At 44.3% G+C, this 16,216-nt stretch overlaps 1 protein-coding gene across 2 annotated transcripts; it reads left to right on the plus strand.

Annotated features, from left to right (window-relative positions):
* The first annotated feature begins 5,367 nt into the window (after positions 1-5,367).
* On the plus strand, positions 5,368-14,262 carry rtbdn (retbindin). 2 transcript variants are annotated; one of them, XM_069525177.1, is made up of 6 exons: positions 5,368-5,705; positions 6,883-7,053; positions 7,147-7,246; positions 8,040-8,168; positions 8,836-8,932; positions 12,544-14,262. In XM_069525177.1, the coding sequence occupies exons 2-6, from the start codon at positions 6,894-6,896 to the stop codon at positions 12,880-12,882; spliced, it is 825 nt and encodes a 274-aa protein (XP_069381278.1). In that variant the 5' UTR covers positions 5,368-5,705; positions 6,883-6,893; the 3' UTR covers positions 12,883-14,262. The 2 variants fall into 2 exon arrangements, with proteins under 2 accessions (XP_069381278.1, XP_069381277.1); XM_069525176.1 differs by having other exon boundaries at positions 5,371-5,590.
* The last annotated feature ends 1,954 nt before the right edge of the window (positions 14,263-16,216 follow it).

Consider the following 16,216-nt stretch of genomic DNA (forward strand, 5'->3'; position numbering starts at 1 on the left):
AACTAAACACCTTTTGAGTTTTTATGACAATTAAAGTCTGCCATAGTTTCTTAACAGTAGATATCACAAAATTCTACACACTGAACCTTTAAATGTTATTGTTATAACTAAATGTTAAACGTCAAATCTAAACATTAAAAGTTAAATCTACATGTTGTGCATTTAAATATTAAATCTAAATCTAAATGTATTTTCAACATGTGCATACTTTACTTATGTACGTGTAGATAAACATTTCTCCTTCCTGTTTTCTGTCTCACTCTGTCTGTTCCTGTGTACTGTCTTTGTGCCCCGGTGTTCAATTACACTCGCCCACGGACTGACGTCACTGATCAGACGGCCAGACAGAAGCATTAGAGGTAATCATGATGGCCGCCCATGCCCGAGTCTAAAAACAGGCCCAGTCCTGCTGGCAGCCGAGCGGCCCCGGCCCTGCAGGACGTCCTTAAACCCTCCGCACACTGTGTCACAGACTGTGGACGCAGTAAGAGGATTCAAAATACACAGACGAACAAATGCACATTGACAGACAGAAGACAACACATGTCACAAAAAAACAAGTACAGTTGAAATTCTATTACGTTCTAAGTAATAGAATTTCAATTGTACATTTATCTAAGATGTAAACGAGCCCATGCTGTGAACTTGACCTTTGACACATTTGAAAAATTTACATCATCACAAGAACATTTTTCATGTATCTGTACTTTACATAAGTAGATTTAGTTTCAGCTGCACTTTCCGCTGCATCAGCAAAAGTCTGAACTTCTCTTTATTTTTATAATGCACGATTAAATTGATGCAAATGTTTCCAGTGTCTGGAGGAAGAGAAGAGATAAACCGCATGAACCTTCACTGACAAAAAGCTCAGCGTGTTGAATGTGGGGTCTTTTGTCTTCTTTTGTCCACGGTCGTCTTTTATTGATCTGCTGTCAGACGAGTCATTTCAGAAGCAGAGCTATGGGACAGACACACCTGCTTGTCCGGACTTTCCTCCGTCATCCATCTGCAGCTGCGGAGCCGGTGCTGGTGATGCAAACATGAATCTGTCTGGAGGCCTGTGATGTATCAGCCCGGAGCTGCAGCCACGAGGCTCAACGGTCCAGATCTGTCTCTTGTTTGTGTCTCCACGTCGCCTCATTAGAGTCAAAATGTCAGTGTGATCATGACTCACAGGCTCGTCCACTAATGAAGGTTTTTTTTCCTACCTTCTTACGGGAGCTGGAGGAAATGAGGTGTGACCAACAACAGGGACAGCTCAACGCACTGCAAATGAAGAAAACTCATTTCCTTGCAGTGATCACCTCACCTTTTTTTTTCTTAAATACCTGTTCACCAGTCGAGCTTTGGGTCCTATCAGCTGAGACCCAGACACAGTGAAGGAAACGCAGTGCAGCCTGGGTATTTAGGAGGAGCCTGACATACTTTGAGAGTAAACTGACTCATTCAGAGTGATGATACCATTTTCATATCTCGTCTTAAAATAACCTCCAGAAGTTTTAACTCTAGATGAAAACACAGTGAGGTTCACGTTGATGTTCAGAGGAAGTGGTGTTAATAATAATAATAATACTTGCCGCTGACCTTGGACCTGAAATACAGCTGAGGTCAGGCTGCTCCTTCTATATTTGACTGGTACCTGCGCTCCTGCACACACAGGGACACGAGGCCTGGTTCTTTCTGCCTCACACAGGTGTTGTTGACGTACTTTGGCGCCCAGCTGACTCCGGGGATTTGACGTGAGCGAAACAAGGCCGAGCAGATAAAGAGTCCTCCTGTTTGGAGGAGAAAGGTTCACAGCTGTTCTGAGCTTCCACACAGTCACAGTTCCTCCTGAGAGAAACACTGACATCAGCACCTCCAGGAGTCAAAGGAGCTGCAGACATGGAGCGCGTCTCTCAATCGGTGGAGGCAGCAGATGCTCACTTGCAGAGGAGAGGGTGGAGGTTTGTCGGGAAGCCGGGGGCCTCGTCGCAGTTTGTGGGGAGCACCATCATGATTTTGTCGACCTACGCCGTCACCACCCTGACGATGAACATGGGGAAAAACAACCAGGAGCGAAGACTACGACCAAATGGAAACTAGGAACATCAACGGCCTCGAGGAAAATCCAGATTAGAACGGTTTGATTTCAAAATCTGTCGTTTCAACTTCATGCTGGATGGAGAATCTGGACGAGATGAGTCAAGACTCGTCAAGAAGAAAAATGATTAAATCTGGTTCCTGCTCTGAAGTAAAGTCTTGATCGTGAAGGAATAACAATGAAAAGACACGCAGTGCTGCCGTGTGACCACAGGAGGGAGAACTCAGACAACTTCTCTGAACAACCACAGGCTCAGTGAAGAAGAGACACTGCTGAGACTGACTGGAGATGGAACAGTTCAGATTTTATTTCACGTCATTTTAAAGTGTTGACCTGTTCGACTGTTGGTTGGAGATCATGTGTGTTTGATTAATTTGTGTCTGTGAGACGATTGTAAACTGAATTTATTGATCTCATCTGATCTGTTAACTAACCTCCGTGTGCATTTGGACAAAAAGGAACAAAACAACAGAAAATAAAGATTTAAACATGAAAGTAATGAAGGAATTTTGTACATTCTTATCAAACTACAAGCCTCAGACTCCTGGTGACATTTGGAACTTTCTTCCGAGCAAAAAACATAATTAGCAACAACAAACATTTGGTATTTGACCAGTGACATTTGTGCCAATTTAAAGGTCACTGGATTTGACCTTTTCCTGAGAGCAGCTCTCTTTTCACAGCTAAATGTTGGGAGGTGAGATAAACTACAGCTGACAGAGACCAAATACACAACAAAAATAAAATAACCAGAACCATGTCTGTCAGAGCAGAAGTCCCATAAACATTGGCAGTGTCCAGATAAGTTCTTATTTAACGCTGTTAATTAAACTAACGTGGATTTTTGGAAGATCAGCATGTTTTCATCCAGAAGAAACTTTTGATTTCCTCCCGTTTGTGTTGTTGTATTTCTCTCCTCACCTGCCTGAGAGTCGACAGAGTCGCAGCAGCCAGACTTCTCGCTGAATGAATGGATGATAAAAGAAAGCACGTTACTTCTCTTTACTGGCTTCTGGTAACTTTTATAAATTGTTTTAAGATCTCGTTGCACCTCGGTACATGTCAGATCTTTTGACACCATATGTTTACGTCTGCAAGTCATAGCAAAGTGTCACTGCATCATTTTAAACATTCATCCTTTACTCCTCGCTAACATTTTAGCTTCTAATCCATTATCTTTATACAACTATTAATCCAATACGTTTATCTAACATTTCAATTGTTAATCTATTACTTTTAAACATCTCAACCATGAACATGAATCAGCTCAGTGAACTTTTTTTAATGACCTCGGCCAAGAAGGTTATGTTTTCACCTCGGTCCGTTTGTTGGTAGCTTGTTTCTTTGTGAACAAGATTACGCAATAACAACTGAACCGATTTCCACGAAACTTGAAGGATGATGTTTGAGTCTCAGAAGAAGCCTTTGAGTTTTAATGCAGATCCAGATCATAGTACTTCTTCACATTTCATAAGTGGAGGTTTGTGCTCTTCTGAGATTGATTCTAGTGTTTGAGCATCTTTTTAAACATTTCAACCATTTATTCCTTTAATTATCTCGTGTGTGACTTCGAGCTGATTCTATTGTTTTTTTCATGCACCCTGTCAGTTTGGTGCTTTTTCTAAATGTTGGTGTTGGTGAGATGAGCGTCACAGTTTCTAATCCTGTTTGTGTTTTCGGGACGTACACGCGCTCTGAGTCGGGAATGCCTCTACACGACGCATCTTGTCTCCCTGAAGAGTTTTCAAACACGCTCTCCACTTCTCACCTTTTATTTCCACACTTCATGCAACGCTGACTCTGCCATCCTGGAGAAATAGGTCAGTGGCACAAATCAAAGGAGCTCTAAATGGCGGAAATGAATGTTTGTCATTGAGTGAGTCGACAAGGATGGGTGACAGTGTTTGCCAGCCGAGGGCCAGCCTGTAAGGCCCGAATGCAGGCAGTGACCCAACCCTGTTAAATGAGAACGACAACAAGGGTACACAGAGAGCAGGGACGGCCCGCTTTGTCCTCCCTCTCTCTGTTCCCTGAATAGCTCTTGCACAAAGGATATCGTTATTCCTCCTCTAATTACCAGGAGGAGAGCTGTTTGTCTGCCTCTCACTCCTCTGCTCTCACCCCCAGAAATAAAGTGCTCTGTGGTGAAGACCCTCTGCAGTTATGAAACACTCATTTCCTCCCTCGGAGCTCATGCGGCATCGATCTGCGCCGAGGGGCCATTTCATCCGCACTCAGTCCGCGTGTTTGTGCGATGCATGGCCAATGTGTCTGCTCCTTTCCTGTCCCTGCACGGCTCCATCGCCAGAACCAATCATGTCTACGGCATGTCACCAATTTCACAGTCTTGGTTTTAGGCAAATGTATCTAGGCCACAAGACGCTCTCCATCTGTTCCTCTGTGGCCAAGTGCCTTGAGAGAGAGAGAGAGAGAGAGAGAGAGAGAGAGAGAGAGAGAGAGAGAGCCAGGGATTAGGTTGGCCCACCAGGTCCGAGAGGAGGTGAGATTAAAAGCTTGTGTGTTCGCAATAATACACACATGGTGGAAAAACTCACCGCTCGCTCTCACATGCCAATTTAACCTCATTCAGACTTCACGGCTGCCGAGAGCTGATCACATGCTTTAAGGGTTTACACCTTTTGGTAGCGTCAATGGCGACAGTGCACATGTGACCCACATGTCGTCTCTGGACACAGGCGACAAGATAAACACCGCATCCAGAAAACTCTGGCTGTGCACCGTGCAGCAGCTTCTCGGTGGGGCTGTTTGAGGTGTTTTGTTCCACAGAGATGTGTCCTCAGCAGTTTTATAGCTCAGCTATATCCTGCTCTGACCCTGTCGTCTGGCAAAAAGCCCTGACCTCAGTGAGCGAGAGAGAGAGAGAGAGAGAGAGAGAGAGAGAGAGAGGACAGGTGTGACTCAGCACCACCTGTGAACCAGCCTCTCAAGTCAAGGGCAACACATCCCGCATGAGCTCCTGGAGTTCAGGCCTTTAGATGTGTGCAACGTGTTTTCTCAGTGTTTCTGTCGGCGGTGTGTTATTAGTGCTCGGACTAGTGGAAGGGAAAGCTGTCACCAAGGAGGATTTGGTAAACATCTCATTGAGAGATTAACAAGGAGGGAGACAGGCCTCTTTCTATGTGTGTGTGTGTGTGTGCAAAAGAGGGAGAGAGAGAGGGAGAGAGAGAGAGGACTTCCCAGCATGGGGCAGAGTGGGGGCAGAGGGAGGGCTGAGTTGCCTGGTGGTGGGGAGTGAAATGTCCTTCAGATAAACCGGTGACAAAGTAGTGAGCAGCGGCCCCCGGGCAGCAGAGATCACAGCCAGCACACACACACACACAGAGAGAGAGAGAGAGAGAGGGAGAGAGAGCGAGAGAGAGGGAGGGAGAGAGGAGGAGAGGAGGAGACTGGAGCACTGAGGATTCACAGCAACACGCCGGAGAGAAAAACAGTCACTCACCAAAGAGGAGACTGATCAGGACGGAGCATCTTCTTCTGCAGTGACAGGTAAATAAAAACACTGACGATCAAACGTCGGCTGCTCAGATAGAAGACAGGAAACAGCTGATCCCACTGACACTGACTGACATCATCACAACAGAGGGGCTTTCAGCGAGGACGTGTATGTGACAACTTTGTGATTTTTTATCTGTTTGAATCTTTTCTCTTCTGAGAATGATCTAATTCTGATTGGTTGATTTAAAACCTCAGTAAAGTCTTTCACGAGGTCTCAAAAGAATCTGATTCCACTTGGATCTTGACTCTTTTCAGGTCAAACTATGGATTAAATCACATTTTGCCAAAGCAGGTTTTGTCCTTTAATGTCGAAACGCGTGTAGCCTTGGAAAAAAATGCATTTTATTTCTAACATGTTGTGAATTCTATTTTTTGTGCAGCATTTTAGCGATAGGAATTAATCTGCATTAATCACATTCCTTTTTAAAGTCAACTTAATATTGTTAAAGTAAAATATAGTTGAAAAAACCTGGACAACTTGATCAGCGATGGAGCGTCGGTTTCGAGGTCCGTGTCTAAACAAGCTCTCGACCAGTCACGAGTTTTATAGCATCAAATAATTAAGTAAAACCAAACTTCTCAGTGTGATGAAGAAATAAAATGACCATCTTTGAGTAAAATGTATGTGATGTGAGCTTTGGCTTTTTACTTTACTCCATCTCTTGATGAGAGTTAAGCTGCAATAAGTTTTCACCTGTGGCCTCGCATTCATTTTATAGGCTACACGATTCGATGACAGTGACGCAGTCGTGTGCAGTTTGTATCTGTTTTGTGTTGTTTATAATCTGCTGATGTAAACATTTAAAAGAGGAAGTGAGAGTAAACTCATGATTAGTGAAGACACAAGTTGTTTTAGGTGTCTTCGCTCGGCTCGTTGTGTAAGATCCCGGCCACGCTGGCACCTGCCCAGGGCCACACGGTCGCGTCCAACAGATCAGACAGTCGCCCGTCAGATTAAACAACTACGCATGTCGTCCATCTCAGCTCGCTGCCTCAGTCCCAACTAATTAGACTCACCCGGTCTGCGGGGTCACCACACAGAGAGCAACAGCCGGAGCTGGACGACTCACTGTCTCCACTAATGACAGGAGGCATGAGAACCACTGGGACTGTGTGAGTGTGTGTGTGTGTGTGTGGGTGTGTGTGTGTGTGTGTGTGTGTGTGTGTGTGTGTGTGTGTGTGTCTATAGGGGCTGATTTGTGTTCATCACATTGTGTGTGTATTAGTGAGTGTGTATTGTGTTTGTATTGTGCCGCTGTCCAATGTGCTGAACTCCTCCCCAGACTCTGCAGAGATGGAAGTCACCTCTCGCCCTCTGTTATTGGTCAGCGTGTATTTGGCGGCTGCTCTGATTGGTGGAGCCCACTCCGAGGGGACATGTCTTCAAGACGGCAAACACAAGGCCTCGCCCAGCCCGGAGCCACACCTGAGGGACTGTGCCCTGTACGCTGACAGTAAGTGACGCTGCACGTGCAATGGTGAAAAACACATCAACAGAAACGAGTCAGAGCTGGTTGAAAAGTTTCCTCTGTCCTCGCCGCCGACAGACAGCTGCTGCACCGAAGAAAACATCCAGGACATCGCCCACGCTCCCTCCACCGGCAACGAGAACGATCCCTGGGACAAGTGTGGACCCCTGAGCTCCGAGTGAGTCTCACCGAGTTGATCCAGACTCTTCAATGTTCACCTCATGTGCTTGTACATATTTTATAAATGCAGCGTACGGTTCATTGTGACTAAACGATTTACTTTCTGGTCTTGTTTCATTAGCTGCAGCAGTTTTCAGCAAAAAGAAAGCTTGTGATTAAATCATGATACTGAAACGTTTAATTGGTGGAGAACAAAAACACTGATATTGTTGTTGTATGTGTAAATACTGTATAGAAAGAAGGACGACTCATCCCATAGTCCAGAAATGAATCTTAAATATATCCTGGATACAGACGCTGCCATGAAGAGTCTGAGCTGCAGCAATGGGGGGGTGGAGCCTTATAGCGAGGCCCTGTCTATACATAGGCTTGGCCAATTACGAGTCAGTCTCAGCTGTCAATCATGATGTTTCACCCCGTTTCATTAGCATTGAATAACTAATTGAAAACAAACTCAACACTGTGAAAAAGAAATACCTCAAATCACAGAAACCATCTTTTATTTGACTTTTGACTTTGGTCCACGTCCCCTCTGCTAACACGGAGGTGGGGTTTATGACCTACTCTGCAGCCGGCCACCAGGGGGTGATCAAGACACTTCGGCTTCACTTTTGTGGGAGATGTCATGTCGTCCATCTTCAACAGCTGATATCTAGAGGCCAGAGACTGTGTTGTTAAAACATTTGTTTACCTGTGTGATCGGCCTCGCTGCCTGTGGGGGGGGTTGTTTCTCTCCCGGTCAACAGATGTTTAAACGTCACTCTAACCTGTCGCCCTCTCTCTTCCCTCAGGTGCGAAGGTTTCCTGAAGCGAGTGTCCTGCTTTTACCGCTGCTCCCCCGATGCCGCCCGCTGGCCTCACCCCCACCGCCGCTCGTACATCCAGGCCGTGCCGCTCTGCCACAGCTTCTGTCGTGATTGGTGAGGCTGACAAACACCCTGCCTGAGCAAAGCTAAATCAAAATCATTTTATCTGTCCCCCCTCCGCCCGTAAGGACGTAGAGTCTTTGTGTCGACAGCGCTCGGTGTCATTCGTGCTGAGACAGAGTGTCCAATAAACAGCATAAAACTGTACGACGCAGATAAAAACCAAGGTTGCATCCATCGAGCTTAGGCCAGAGTCTTTTCTCACGAAGGAGGCAACAAATATGTGTAACAGTGGTTGAGTGAGTGCTCGTGTTGCTGTGATGTTAAATAGACGAGTGTAGTTCAACTCAGACAGAGAGACGAAGTGTTCCACCTCTGTTTTATCTTTCCTTTCCTACATTGTGAATAACACACGTGTACGAGCTGCTTCCATATGAATCTACATCAGAAGTCAGCGTTCATCGTTTTTGAAAAAACAGTCAATGGGACATTCGAAAAACTTTGCGTTCATCCTACCTGGTTTATCTGCTGCGAAATTGCTACAAAACGAACATTGTTGTTTTACTTTTGAAGACAACGACGTTATATCTCAACTGTTTAAGATGAAAGTGTAGTAACTGTAACAAGAAAGAGAAGTAATTATATACGTCATGAATTTCCTGAGTAAACATTCAGCTGAAGGATCATTTGATTTATTTGACGTAGCTCTACCTCTCTCCAGGTTTGACGCCTGCAGGATGGACTTGACGTGCGCTCGTAACTGGGCCAGAGACCCCCGGGGACAGAACTGCACCGGGTCCTGTGTTCAGTATCAGCAGGTAGGCTGGTGCGGCTGTGATCCTTTGTCATCGTCACTTCTCCTCTTCACATGTCGCTCAAAAGAGCTTCACAGGAGGCGTCGAGCTTTGAATCCAATCGATCGTGACCTCTGAGCTGCGTGTTTCAGTCACGAGGTCGGACACACTGTGTCACCGCGGAGTCTGAGTGTCGGTGGTCGAGGGAGTGTGAGGTAAGCGAAGGGTTAACAGCAGTGCTGAGGCTGAAGCATGAAAAGGTCTCGGTCTTGCATCAGTGGACAGGAGTCAGCTGTGTGATTTAAAAAGAGACAGAGTGACCGAGGGGCTGGAGAACAGCTGAGCCCAACATCCATCTATCCCTCTATCTATCTATCTATCTATCTATCTATCTATCTATCTATCTATCTCTCTATCTATCTATCTATCTATCTATCTATCTATCTATCTATCTATCTATCTATCTATCTATCTATCTGTCTATCATACAAATGCAGAGACACTAATGGCACAAAATAAGCTCCAACAGATTTAAGTAGCTTTCCAACTGAGCTTTTCAAACGTTCCCAGAATATAAAACAAATGAATCACAGCAGCACATATATATATATATATATATATATATATATATATACACACACACACATATTTATATATATATATATATACATATATCCTCTCAGAGCTTCTGCAAACAAGCGCCCGCCTCTTGCAACATTTTGGAGGTCACGGCAGTGAAGCTTCATTTTGTTTTCTCCTCAGCCGGCAGAGATGGGAGATTTCACGGTGGCTCAACGCGGCTGAGACGAGCTGCACAGAACATATACACGGACACAGCATCACATTAAAACCTCTCACAACCGTGCATTTAAAGATGATGTGCAAGGCTTTCAAATGATTAACTCCGGAGTGTCACTGTGATTTAGAAGAAACAATCCTCATTAAACCTTTTGCAGAATCTTTAGTGTTTTATTTGGAAAGCACATTTCATACAGAGCTAGATTCAAGGTGCTTTACAACATTAACAACGTCACAAAATTAAAAGAATTTAAAATCAGAGATTGAAGCTAATTTTAAACAAAATAAACAAGATTAAAAAGAGCAGAATGAAAGTGATTAACAAGAGGGGATGGAAATAAAAAGGATATTGATGGAAACAAAACATTGGTGTGTGTGTGTGTGTGTGTGTGTGGAATAAATAAAACGAGATGCAGAGAGGATTTGTAAATGCTGAATGCAGAAGATATTAATTTGCATAGAAACAAGTGAATATATTTAAAGGCACACACACAAACACACACACACACACACACAAACACACACACACAGCATGCAAAAATCCCTCTGGCACTCCATGTCTCACTCTCTCTTTGTACTCGTCGGTAACATTATTTGTGAGCCAAGGTCTGATTTCTCTCAGCGTTAGACTCGTTGAGCTCCTGGTTTTGTGGGAATGAGGTTACATCTGCAAAGAGCGGCCACGTCTGTGCCAGGCGCTGGCACCAAAACACACACAGCATCAGAACCAGTGGTTAATGGTCACAGGAAGGCGAAATGGTCACATGAAGTCACTGCCAATTACAGTGCAATACATATATTTCGTACCAGGTATTACGTACTGGTATTGCGTACCAGGTACATACCGATTGTTAAACGGGAAGAAAAACACAGAGTAATATTTCTTTATGTGTTTTTGGATGAATTAATAAGTAACCCTTAAATAAGTTGTTTCCCTTTTACAGCCCAATATATTGTCTTCTAGCATTGTATTTACATAGTTGTCCTAGTATCAGTACCTATCTATGTTCTGCTTGTACTACCTGCTATATACTACTACTAAGAAAGTAATTTTTTTTTTAAAATAATCTGTAAAATGATGCAGGAGATTTTCTCAAACCAGGAAAATAATTTACTTTCTTCTGTTGCGTATAAATAGTTGACCCTTGGCCAAGAGAGTAACTGCAGCAGATCATTGCTATAAGCTGTAAAAGATTAAAGTGTTTACCTCGACCTCCTATTCTCGGCGTCCCTCTGTACACCAGGTGTGATGTCATATTACTCAGAGAGAGGGGGGGAGAGAGAGAACTGGGTGGGACGAGAACTCTGCCCCCGGGAAATTTCTCTATCACACTTATTGGATCGCACCATGTCGTCTAAAGCCACTTGTTGTTGTACTGAATTAGATCTGGCAGCAAATCATGTCTGCCAGGGGGAGGAGTGTCTGTGTGTGTGTGTGTGCGTGCATGCATTTGTGTGTGCATGTGTGTGTGTGTGTGTGTGTGTGCGTGCGTGCATGTGGTCCAAGTTTTCCTCATGTTTTGGGGACATAAATCTATTTACACAGTCCCATTATGAGGACAAGTCTTTATGGAGACAAAAAACAAGTGTGTTGTTTGTTTGTGTGGGTGTGTGTGTGTGTGTGTGTGTGTGTGTGTGTGTGTGTGAGCCTCCAGACAGACGGTGTGTATGCAGCGAAGAGAAATTGCACTCATCCTCTTTGTCCTTCCAAGCCTGTAAATATATTACAGCTTCTTCTTCTCTGAGCTCCCTGTGTGACTCAGGCTTAATCCCCACGACAGACAGGAGGATGAGCGGAAGCAGGCGTAGCGGTGGGGGCGAGCTACAGAGAGAGACTAAGAGCGATACACAAACAGCAAGTGCGGCAATAAGCAAGAGAGACGGAAAATGCAGTGTGTGTGTGTGTGTGTGTGTGTGGGAGGGGGGTGTATCGTGGAAGTTTGGTGAGCTATAGCAGGAGCTTTGCAGAACATCCTAATGACTGAGACAGACACCGGAGGGACAGAACGAGGCTTACACCCAGAAAAGCACAGTGTGTGTGTGTGTGTGTGTGTGTGTCTCACTGAAACTTCACTAATTAGCATTCCCAGCTGAGTCGAGGCCTATTTACAGTTTAACAGCTTAAATGTTGAATTGTGATGTGTTTCTGCAGCGTAATGCAATAATCCTCGTGTGTGTCTCATTAGAGAGGAGAGTTCATGAAGCCGATCTCAGCACTAATTGAAGTTTCTCCCTCAGAGTGTCTTTACTGTGAGACGGGAACACCGGAGGTGCTGGAGGTGACCTTTCCCATTAGTTTGGATCATAGACTGTATGTAAAGGGGTTTGGATCCGTTTCAGGGTCGTATCTTGTTCACAAGCAACAAGAGGCCGAACGACATGAATGTGACAGATCACATGTGATGAGTCATTTAAAGAAACTCCTGAAACTCTTGTCACTGCCACTACAGTCACTCAGCATCAGTCCAGGTATATGTGTGTTACTTGGGCGTGTGAAATGTGGGGACGCTGGGTTGAATTCGAGGAGACTGACACGAGCGGCAGCTTTGATTTATGCAGTTAAATCAGATGATGAACTTATAGATAGTGTTGCATCACTGCACGACGGAGGCTCGTCACGAACTGATCACTGAAATGTTCTGAAGTTTTAACCTGTGAAATCTGAATGTACCTGATATCCTGAATGTTTTTAAATCTTGCTGCTCCTGATAACTTGATGCAGAAATGATCGTCTCCTGCAAAGAATCTATATTTCCATTCCATTTAAAAAATACTGTTGATGATGAGGTAATACTAAAGGATCATATTTCATAAACATAAAAATTGTGTGTGTGTAGATGTACCAGCACGGCAGGGATCTCTGCGAGAGCCTGTGGGGTGATGCCTTCATGACGGTGGAGGATGATCCAGAGGACGTGGGAGTGGAGGGGGACGGCGGTCGCCCCTGCGGCTGCCTGACCCTCAGTCCATCAGACAAGGACGTGATCGCCGCCCTCAGGGCTCAGCGGGACGACCCGGAGGAGCTGGACACCACCAAGACGGGCCTGCCTCAGTACCGCGCCCCTTGCCAGACCAAGCTGCCACTGCAGGCCAGGGGCGGCAGGAAGGGGAACTCCGTGCTGCGTAAACGCTCGGTGACGGTGGATGACGTGGAGGGGAGCGGCAGTGGCTTTTAGAGAGCAGAGGTAGAGGGGAACACGTTTAGGTTTAATCGTTCTAGATCCTAATGTCAGAAATCTCTTGAGATGGAGTCGTAACCTCGCTCCTGTAATTAACCTTACAACACGAACCTGAGCTCCCGTTCTCATGATCATATAATCTCTGTGGTTTTAAATAGTTCTGTATGTGGCAGAGGATAAACACGTCGTCTCCAATTCTATTGAACAACTTCAACAGAAAGAATAAAAAGTCAACTGTCGTGTTTCTGTAAGGGCTCTGACTTCGGTGACGAGACTCGGTATCAAGCGTGATTTTTTTTTTAAATCAAACGTAGTCTTTTATTTTCTTTGTGTGTCTCAACATCGTGGTTTGAGTTGTGTGGAGTTTTGCTGCAGTGCTTTAGATTCTACATTTCTGCATGAGCTGAACACGTGCTCGTCAACCAGGGGAGTTTGTGACATGAAGAAGTCTCCGCCCTGCTCCCGTCCGAGGTCACCTGACTTTAATCTGAGCTTTAGAGAAGAGTTGACCAGTTAACTTCAGGGTCACGCCTCCACCACGCCTCTAATCACCATGTGACCGGTCAAACGGTCACGCCCAGCTTGTCTCAGATTCTTCAACTCACCCTTTTCTCTCCCTGGAGAAAGAGGAAAAAGAAAGAGAAACTTCCTTCCTTCATCCCTACCCTCATCCTCATTCCCTTATCCTCATTCCCTCACCCCTACATGCATCTCTTCATCCTTCATCCCTACCCTCATCCTCATTCCCTTATCCCTTCATCCTCCTTCCCTCACCCCTACATGCATCTCTTCATCCTTCATCCCTACCCTCATCCTCATTCCCTCATCCCTTCATCCTCCTTCCCTCACACCTACATGCATCTCTTCATCCCTATACCCTCATCCTTTCATCCTCTCTCCCCTCCCTCATCCCTTCTCTTCTTCTTCAGTTCACCCCCCCCCCCCCCCCCCACACACACACACACACATACAGAGTCTCCCTCCGCCCCTCCACTCAACATCCAATCGTTTCTCCTCATCATCTATTATCAATTTCCATTCAAACCTTTGAATCACTTGTTAATTAAACGCTGATCTTACTGTTGTGATGCTGCACCGAGGTGTGTGATATAATGATGAATGTAACTGAGACTGGTGATGATAATGGATGATACGCCTGGTACCTGAGGGGGGGAGGGGGGGTTTGGACCATCAGCGCACGGTGGTGGATGTTCCTTTTATAATCACGTCATGTATTTCTAGAGTGAGGCACTGTTAGATGTAAATGTTTTGTATAAATAAAAAAAGGATCCTGATTCATGTGATTAATGGTGAAGCCTGATGAAATTGATGTTTCTGTGCTTATCTTTCTCAATAAAGACAAAATTTCGAAATGTCCCCCTGAGCCTCTCGAGCCTGTTTTCATCCAGATGATGGAGGACGAAGCCTCGCTCCTGAACTGGATGTGACTCCGACACCTTTAGTCTGATGGATAAACTGAGCCGCTTATAAATATAGATTTTATCTTATTATTATATGTAACTGTATATTTTAAAGTGGAGGATATTTAACATATAGAAGTGTCTATGTGTTCACAATGCAACCTGTGGTGATAATGATAATATCAATAACTTGATTTATGTAGCACCTTTGTTTAAAAGTGCTTTGACGGACACAGGACATTATTAACAATTGAATAAAGGAATAAGAAGGAAGCATCGGGCAAAAGGGATTCGAATAAAAAAAGGACAAAGAAGACGACTTCAAATAAATAAAAAGAACAAAAGCAATAAAAGATAGAAAAGATAAATGAAAAGATGTCAAATAGAGACGTGTCTGTGAAAATGGGCTTTAAGAAGAGATTTCAAAGAAGATGATGGGTTTGGTGATGAAGTCAGCTGCTTTCTGCTTTTTCAAATCTTCTATCAAGGACGATGAATTTTGAAAAGAAGGGAGATGGTCAGAAATGTGTTTCCCTGGATCGTGAATCACAAACATCAAACCTCTGGAAAGAGACGCAGCAGGTGAAGTTCTTGTTCCTCATTCAAAACTCATTAAATGAACATTATCTGCAGTGTTGGTGTCTGAAAACGAGTCGTCCACCTCCGATGATGGGAACAGACACTGTCCATCCAATGTCCCCTCGTCAGTGTCAGTCCCCGACTTACTGATACATCTTGACGTGTTTACGCTCCTGTTCTCACAGCTGTCGCTCACTCTCTCCTCTGCTGTGAGGGAGGAATTCAAATGATCTTATATTTGAATAAGTATCTGCACAATTTATATCAACACCGTCAACATATGATTTTATCATCCACTTTCAAAGCAAAGGCCTTCTGGCCATTGGAATCCAGGAAATAGACCCGTCCAATAAGAATAATGTTCATGTCATCAGTGTTCAGGAGACAGTGGAATATGTGGATTTAAAACCTCATTAGAAGTGACTGAAGTATCACAGTGGAGCAGTGTGCGCCCCCTGCAGGTGGAAAAACAAAGCAACACATCATGTTGATGCCACAACACCACTGACAACAAATGGTGTGTTTTTAATATTCATCCTGTGTTGCTTGTTGTTCATCCAGGTGATAGACAGTGATCAGAGTAGATATTTTCTGTTGAATGTCACATCTTACTTTAAGTGTGTATTTAAATAAACGCCATAAAAAAACTTATTTGGACTCATGAGTCCTTTTGGACGCGTCACGGTGAAGAGCCCGCTCGGCCTCTTGGCTGCATTTTCACACAGGCGTCGCTACACAGTTGATTTTACAAGAATAACATCTGAAACAAACTGTGACATAAATGAGACATGGATCCGTTACAGCAAGACCAAGATCTGACCTTCATAGTACGGAACGCTTCCTGTCTTCTAGTTTCTAAACACTCCCTTTAACTCCTCTTATTTCTTTTAAGTTTGGAGCAAAATGTAAAATTCATTTGTCAAATTCAACTTTTCAAAAACTGGCCTTTGTATAAAAACAAAGACAGACGAGTTACTGACAAACTTTGATCTGAAATATTTGTCTGTTATTTCATTTTAAGCCAAAAGCCCATTTCATTCAATTAGACCTTTTAAAATATGTGACGTATAAAAACACTTTTAGAAGTAATAATCACCATTACATCATCATCACCATAACAACCAGGATCACAGGAAGAAAAGCCAAACTTTCAGAGGTGATTGGAGCTAAGTCTGTTTACAGTGGATGATTGAAGCTGCTGCTTCAGTTTCACTCCACTAGATGACGATGTGCGCCTTCAGAAATCCTCTTACTGTTGTTGTAGGCGGCTGCTTCCTGGGCCTGTGCTCTGCTGTGGTGAGGAAAACACCTGCACACATGAGAATATGAGC

This window comes from Paralichthys olivaceus, chromosome 5 (assembly GCF_024713975.1).
Source record: "Paralichthys olivaceus isolate ysfri-2021 chromosome 5, ASM2471397v2, whole genome shotgun sequence".
Taxonomy (NCBI): domain Eukaryota; kingdom Metazoa; phylum Chordata; class Actinopteri; order Pleuronectiformes; family Paralichthyidae; genus Paralichthys; species Paralichthys olivaceus.